General features: G+C 34.9%; 1 protein-coding gene across 1 annotated transcript in view; it reads right to left on the bottom strand.

Moving 5' to 3' along the window:
- Positions 1-2,862: 2,862 nt before the first annotated feature.
- LOC117103945 overlaps positions 2,863-8,768 on the bottom strand; it is a 15,795-nt gene continuing 9,889 nt past the window's right edge. Inside the window, exon 2 of the mRNA XM_033244601.1 lies at positions 2,863-5,038. Within this exon, the coding sequence (XP_033100492.1) occupies positions 3,724-5,031 (1,308 nt within the window). The 5' untranslated portion in view covers positions 5,032-5,038 and the 3' untranslated portion in view covers positions 2,863-3,723. The remainder of the gene's footprint in view (positions 5,039-8,768) is intronic.

Raw genomic sequence — 8,768 nt, 5'->3', positions numbered from 1 at the left:
AGGGTGTATTTTTGTATATTTTTTAAGTTAATCTTAAGTACCTTTAAATATATTCTATATTATTTATTTATATTAATCCACTATCCCGTATCCAAAGAGGCTATACAATGCAATACTGTTTTAGCCTGTAGGTTAATGACCCATTGAACATTCCATTTCCATTTCCTAGTCAAATAGATACCACCAGCTAACCCTCTCCCGAGAGTTGGGTGGTGGTGGTATGCTGTCGACATACCTGAGGAAGTAAAGGAAACGTCTTGTCAACATCAAATGATTTATTACCAGACACTGGAAATCGGGAATGGACAGTGACTTTGGGTGTTGCCTGAGGCTAAAAGACCAATGATAATTGAATATTCGAAAGAGTAGGGTGGAGCCAGATCCCCTACATATATCCAGAATATCCAAGGAAACAAGGAGAACAGGAAAGAAGGAAAAAGACACAGCAGAGAAGAAGGAACACTGAGAGGTCCCGATCGGAACTCCAGCACACAGAAGTATAGTCCTATTATAGTCGGATAGACTTAGGATAAATGTGAATCTTTTTCAGAAAGTTGTTGACTGGAAACCTTCCTGAATTAATAAGGAAGAAGAATTACTACTCTTTTGGTTTCAATATTTTCTTGACTTGGATCAGAAGAACAGTTTTATTTGCTGTAACAAATAGCGGTACCAAGTGCAACCAGACGATTGCAAGTGGAAGCGATTTTGAACATCTTTCGGAACTGAATTTTGTTACCGTATATCATTGGAACTCGCTGTTTTGCCGTATATTCTAAACTCTATTTTTGTTGGACTTGCATTTATTATTATTTTACTGTCTACAAGCGTACGCTGCATTGCCGACGGTCTCACGTGAGTAGTTTGTTAGGTTAGGTTAGGTCCAATTTATAAGTCCCTATTTGTAATCCCCATTGCCCAATAAATCATTATTAAGCATATAACTAGAAAAGGTTCCTCTTGTTTTATTTGTGGCCATATATATATATGTAAACATCTACCGACTGAGCCTGCGCGTAACTGGAACCCGAGCCCCCACGACGAATTAAGTGACGGATTCGCTTACTTCAAGTAGTGGTCACCCGCTACATAAAATTTGGCGCCCAATGTGGGGCCCGGCAATAAGCGAATTTTAGTTTATCCTTTTGTTTAAGACCTTGTGTCACTAAATTTGTCAGGGCTCAGTAGCCACAAAACAATAGGAAACTTTTAGCCTGTTATTTACTTTGCATTTACGTTTTTTATTCCTTGATTTCGTTTATCCTATTTCTCGCTTTAATTTTGTTCACTTAAACGATAAGCGGATGCTTGCAGTTTTCTAATTGATTTGATTGGTATTTTCTTAGTATTATAATTGATAGAGACCTATTTTTAATTTCTCATTGAAATTTGATTTTGATTTATTGGTTAGCTTTGTATCATATTGTAATTTTAAATTTATTGTCGATTTCGTATAAGACTGCATTACCCACCTTATTTTTAATGTTTTACTTATTATATTTATACAGTAGGCCTATTATTTTTGGTTGTTGATTCACCATCTATCGACATATTGAAGGACAAGGTATCTGATATTCACATCCGTTAATTTTCTCAAGCGAAAACATAGATACATAATTGACAAGAAGAATTTAGGGGACCCCTATGGAAATAATTGTCTTTTCTCGCAATTTTAGGGTTATCCCCGATATGCTTTTTTGTGATTTGATCTGTTCATCCACATTTATTTCTGTTGCATTTTTTAAAGAGCATATTAAATACATCAAATCAAATCAGAGACTAAAATGCAAACATACGTTAATAACCAGAAATAGACACATAGCTTAAAATTATTTAAATACAGCCTGTCACCAAGGATGATGGTACCGTAATCTTGTCAGCTGGCATTCCTTTTATATTATTTGATTAGATTTCATATAAAAATGAATCATGGCGTAATATATATTTTATGTACACTACAGTATACTTTATTTCATTCACAAAAAGTTTAAACAAATTTTCACTAGACGGAAAATAATGACTACAAATACAACACTTTTTCATTTTGATTCATTTTCTCAGGTTTTTATTTTGCAAATACTGTAAAAACAAAGCAATAAAGTCTGAAATAGACGCAAGCCAGCTTTACTGAATAAATATTATTAATAAAGCGTATTCTTTTTTACAACACATCAAACTACATTCTAAAATACAAATTTAATCAAGTACAATTATCTAGGCTACCCTGAAAAACTTAATGATCGTTCCTTTCGGTTGTGTTGACGTCACTAAATTTGATGTGTGTGTGTGTGTGTGTGTGTGTGTGTGTGTGTGTGTTCAACAACACAAAAAATAAGCGCGGATGATTTTTTTTATGATTGATTTTGCGATAGGTCTGCCAAGGTAATTCAACAAAAGGACGCACATCTCCGCTCTCGAACATAGCGCGTGCGTACAGTCCTTTGATCTTTACTGTGGCATCGACAATCCGGTACTAGTTGCGAGTACAGCCGTCAATTATTAGTCACCGCACGACGCGCGACTAACATGGCAACTAACACGCGCGTGGGTAAATCGTCACGTACGCTGACGGTTTTTGGTCTGGTTGCTATGGTTTTTGTGACGTTCAGCGTGTAGAAACGCACGTGCGCCTAGAATGGCGATGCCAGAGTTATAACCTTTGATGTCCCGAGATGTGCGTCCTTCTGTTGCCTTTGTTTTATGTATTTATTTCGTATCTTATTTTTGTGTCTGAACATAGCCTTTGATGTCCCGAGATGTGCGTCCTTTTGTTGAATTACCTTGGGTCTGCGAAGAAATATAGTACGCGCCGGAAACATTAGCCTATCCAACACTGTAGGCTAGGCCTAGCCTTACCTCGATTTAAGTTCCGTTACTAGTATTGACACTTGTGAAATATAACATTTCATAGGAATATTTCAAATTTGTTTTAAAAATTATTCTGACCGAGATTTTGACAATTAAACAAACATGGCTTACTCGATCGACCGCAGTGTACGAGATTCGAAGTACAAAAACGAATCTCATTAGAGAGGGCGCGCTTTATTGACTGTAGCTCTGACTGCAGTATACACAAAAACGAGGGCATTCCAGCAGTCGGATACAATTTGCCTAGTAACGAAGAAGTCGTCGAGAAAAGAGTAATCTCCTATGAGAAATTGGAGATTTTATTCTTTTGCAAAAAACTAAAATGTACTCTAAAATTTTTCTATGGTTTATAATAATTAGAGTAATGTAGGCCCTATATGTGCACTTTTTCTATAAAAAAAAATCTTTTTTTTTAGTGATTTTACTGTCTTTTCTCGCTACAATGTTTTGGTATTTACAATATAATAGTATAATCGTTTATACTTAGGCTACTAGTTTATTTTACATACTTTTCTTCATGGTTTATGTTGCTACATACTTTTTACATCAAGCTAATCAAATCAGTATTTCGCTTAACTTATGAATACAATTAAAAATTAGAGTCAGAGAATATTTTCCTTTCCAACTATCAGACGAATCACATGTCTTCATTCACTTTAGTCGGAAATGACTACGCTTTTGTATTTGTATTGTACTATTTTTACATTTTAATATAAGATATTGAAAGTTATCACTAGGCCCTTATATAATACTCTTTCTAATTTGTTATAATATACTCTACAGTTACATTTTTTAGCAGACCTATAATGAACAAATTATTTTTTTCACTGAATGGTAGAGTGTTATTGAATGTTTTCAATAATTGTAGATCCGGAGGGAAGAATCGTGTTTATCTGCAACCCAAACGCGTCTATTTTTGCTAAAAATACAATATGGATATTCCGGGAGATGTTGCTGTATTTTTTCAATGTGCTTAATAAATTTCCCTTCTTTACTAAACAGCAGTAGCTTTTTCTGTGAACCAATGATGATTTGGCCACGTTCATCAATGGCAATAGCAAGTGGTTTGAATAACAGTTGTTCATCCTTGGTATTTTTTAACAAAATTGTAGGTTTACGATTATCGTTGTCAAACTGTACAACCTGAGAGTTGCTAAATAAAAGGACTAACATATCTCCTTTCTTTGTGATAGCGACACCAATTGGTTTTGTTAAGGACACTGTCTTATAATGTACATCTTCTATCTTTTCTATCAATTTGCCTTCAATAGAAAAACACAATACACAATTTTTCCCAAAATCAGGAACATAGATCCTATTATCATGTGACGTCATTTTACCAGCAACAGACTCGATCTTAGCGTCTTGCCAATTATGCCAGTTATCTTTCTTGTAAATCATAAGTATTTTTGTAGATGCATCATAGCACACGATCGACAATACGCCCTCTACATTTGCACAGCATAAACTTGTAAAATGGCAGGATCCAGGGCCATATATTGTGCTTACGAGTTTCCCTTTTACTGTGAATTTTGCAATTTCATTATCCCCTCCACAAGCATAAATTGTGTCACCAACTATATCAAACATATACATACCAGCAGTGGCATTCCTTCTCTCTCTGAATAAATGTGGATTGTCCTCTAAACCTCCCTTGACTACATTTACTTTCAAGGGTGACTGCCTGATTTTCACATCATTTACATAACACCACAGCTCCCATTCACCGACCACACCACAGCGTCCAGAAAGACTGCAAGTCCCATTCTCATGGTCCTTAACACTGAAATATTTCTCAACTACTGGATCTGATGAGGGTAACGTTACCTTGCATGTTATCTTCAAATCCTCATAGTACTCTGTATTGCGGAAGTGACTTTTTGTCGTTAATTTAACAACAAATTCCTCATTAATCAATACATGATCTGCAACATTACATGCATCGAGAACTGAATGCTCAGTAGAAATACATTCTTTTGGACCCTTGTCCTCTTGACAAAGATTACAGTTGATGAACTGGTCATCGATGTACAAGCTTTGAAGACATTGTAGACAAATCGAATGGATGCAATTCAACTTTAGACCGCAACCTCTGTTCATGCATTTTGAGCATGTAGGAAACTTTGTAGATTGCAATGCTGCCATGCTATTGTTATCTGCCATAGTAGACCTATTCATTTGATGGAAAAAACATACAAACTGAACTATTTTATTAAATGTTAATGGAATTTCCAAACAAATTGGATATTCTAAGCCCCCTGTTTTTCATCTAGTATTTTAAAGTGCTATCTGTAATTTAAATTTATCTTTTTAATCTTTTGGTAATTTTTTTTTTAATTGTTCCATCTTCATCTTCAATAGAAAATCATGGTCAAACGAAAATCAAGGTCAATTGATAGTTGAGCATGTTGTTTTCACGCTCAGTTTCAAAGAGTTTGTTCTAGAGTTCTGTCACCATCCTACTTTGTAAGCTCACCAAAAAGCTTATTATAATAATTAAATATTTTTTAGATAGATCTCACAAAAAAGCAACAATTACCATTCATTTTATTTTATTTTGTTTTATTTATTTATTCATTCATTCATTCAATCATTATTCATTCATTTATTTATTTATTTATTTATTCTTTTTGGGCTTTGTTTTAAATTCGTGCAGGGATAATTGAAATAGATTCTGGAGATATTGCATAACAATTTTGAATATATCATAACATGCAAGATAGGATTTTCCAGTCAAAACTCAGCTACAGCTTGTTGAATAGAGCATTGGTGTAGGCACCCCACCCCATGGCAGCAAATTAGTTCCACTAGGCCCTGGTTAAAATACTAAAAACTTATTGGAATAGGGATCTAGTCCCGCATTCTCATTTTTCACACCCCCAATGCCGAAAGCATGCATGCAGCTTGTGCTCCTCTTTAGAAAATCCAATATTTCACCGCTTGAATTATTTTACCACGCTTCACTGCATTTATATAACATTATACTATTAACCGGCCTTATCTACGGCTATAACTTTTGGCGAGACAAACCAGGCGGCCGAATTCATCGGCGGCCGAAATGATTGAACATCATCATTAAGCTAGGCTAACCATCATGGAGAAAAAAAGCAGGGCTAACACAAGAGTTGTTGACCCGCTGAACTTCAGTCTCGCTACCTACGGCCACATCCAGATAATCGGGAAAATTTAGGCAGGATACTAATTCGTAATTTCGAATTCCTAATACAAAATTTCGTAATACTATCCTAATTTCGAATTACTTTCGAAATTTCGAATAACTAAATTGTATTTCGAATTATTAATTCGTAATTTCGAAAGTAATAATTTGTAATTTTGAATAACTAATTCGAAATTTTGGATTACTGAATTAGAAATTACGAATTATTGCCTCGGCCTGATACAACTTGCAGAGGCGGATTTATCTGGAGGAGGCCCAGCTGGTGCACCCCCCCCTCTCCTCTTATATAGGCCAAAACAATTAAAAACAAATGAAAAAAGAAAATAAAAATAAAAAAAAGAAAGAGAAAGAAACATGGGCGTCGACTGGTGGGGGACAAATGTAATACATCCCCTCAACATTTTAAAGTAAGTGGGACATAATACCACCCCCCACCCCCACTTTTCAGTAAGTGTCTATAGATTGAAAATATACCGATATTTTTGGAATTTTCCACATCACCATTATCTATCACCATAATTTTCATAATCCTCATCACACACATTTAATAACATTTTCAAAGTAAGGGTGTAGTTTCTGGACGCCTATGGTATTTTTTTCCCGTACTTTTCAGTAAGGTCGATTGAAATATACCGATATTTGATGGACCATGCTCAACGGGAAGATTTTTTTTCAACCAACCATAATGGAAGCTCATAAGGCCCCATAAAAAATTATTAGATTATCCCCCCACCCCCTATCTCATCACATTTGGGGAAATTCTGATTTTTTTTTTTTTTTTTTTCAATGAACATATATTTTTATTTTAAACGGTCGTTTTTCCATCTTTTTTCACTTCAGGATTTCTTGCAAATATGTTTAATGGTACAACAAAAACATAATTTTTTAATATAATTGTGTTTCCATTCTTATGACATTTTTTATATAGACCTATTTGTCCCTAACTATTGATTTACTTGCGAACATCGGTAGAATGGGGCCTGGGTTAGCAAAAAAAAAACAAAAAAAAAAAAACCTCTCTCCCTTATCAGTTTTCATTATTATTACCCTCGTCATCACGTTCAAAATCATCTACAAGTATATTTTTAAGACATTTATTTATACGCCGTGGCTAGAGATACGGTACCGTATTTCTACTTCAATTTGCTAAAGGTACGGTAAATGGCATTACATCACCATCACCCAATGAAGTGCCAGAATGTGCGTGACGTCATTTTTCAAGACTGGCATTGCATTGCAGATCACCCGCGATGAGCGGTGAAACGAGAACGATAACGATGTACAGTTCTGGGAAACTAGAACATCAAAAAGTACAATATTGTTTGACTTACTGTTATCGATAAATAGGAATATAGACCAGGCTATAATTGAGATAGGTGCCACTTGGAGAGGTAGAAATTCTCATATGGTTTTTATGGGGAATCAGAATATGTGAGGTAAAAGAGGCGTAACCTGAGAACTTTTGCGTGAGGGCACTTTTTTCAAAATGGCCGCCAAAATCCAATAAACCTCATATATATGGGTAAAATAAGCACAGAAGAGGTAGGTTTGACCAACTTTTGAATATGTAATGATAGGAGTAAAGTATAACTATCTAAAGTTATTAATTTGAAGATTTCGGGAGGCAATTGAGGGCGCTTTTTAAAATGGCCGCCAATTAAAGAACAATTTAACAGCAGCTTAAATACCCTAAATGAATTTGTTTAATTTACAAAACATAATGAAATAACTGCTGACTTTTTAAACACAAAATAACATATTTTAGGGTGGTAAGCTAACTCATTTTTGGAAATTTAAGTAAAAATGCCCCCTTATATTAGCCCTTTTCTGTTTTGAGAAATGGAAAATATCACCAGAATCCTAAAAAACAATCCAGCTTCCTTACGGTTGTTTTTCATTATTTTTGTGTACTACACAAGGTATTCCAGAGGACCACACAAGTAACTACCATAATTTTCATGTATAAAGGCATTAATTCATTTATTTCATAATTGTCCTTTACTGTGTAACCCTATGTTGAGCAATAATCGTCATGTATTGCTAATATCACTGCAATCTGAAAGTCCTCGTCTTTATTATAAACAGTTCTTGGACGTCCATGTGCATCACTGTCTCAATCTTTTTTTGCTTCATTTGATCATTCCATCTGTTGTGAATACTATTTTTACTGACCAAATCATTTACGTCTGCTTAATTTCCATTCTTTAGCGATTAAATTTGCTCAAGTGCTCAAGGGTCTGCTTGCAAACATGGTGGTAGCAATGATATGTAGCACTTTAGTGGAGATGTGCGCTTAATAAATCTTATTATTATTATTATATGTCTGTGATCTTGTTGCCTCTATTGAAAATTTCACATCTTGCTTGATTTACACTTTTCCCCTTAACTCCATGCGCAGTCTTCAAGTTATTTAGATATCTTTTGTGACAGAACATCTAAAACTTTAAAGTTATCAGAAAGTGTCAACAAAACTTTGCCTTTGACTACAGAAGCACGAGATCCAATAATGGATGATTTCTTCGCTGGTGAAAGTTAATGCCACTTAATTTGAACAACTTTCGGTATTTGCCAGTGTTTGTGTCTAGAATGACCCTCTCTCCGTTGTCATAAAATAAGATATACAGTAGCAACGACTGCTCTTTCAGTGACAAGGATGCATTCTCGCCGATTGCAATAGTATTCAAGAAGGTATCCAACCAGTTTGTCGAAATCCAGTTTGCCG

The sequence above is a fragment of the Anneissia japonica genome, unplaced genomic scaffold (genome assembly GCF_011630105.1).
Source record: "Anneissia japonica isolate Jap-2015-1 unplaced genomic scaffold, ASM1163010v1 scaffold19604_len23954_cov108, whole genome shotgun sequence".
In the NCBI taxonomy this organism is placed as follows: Eukaryota; Metazoa; Echinodermata; class Crinoidea; order Comatulida; family Comatulidae; genus Anneissia; species Anneissia japonica.
The sequence above is the reverse complement of the archived record's forward strand: the minus strand, read 5'-3'. Positions and strand labels throughout refer to the sequence as shown.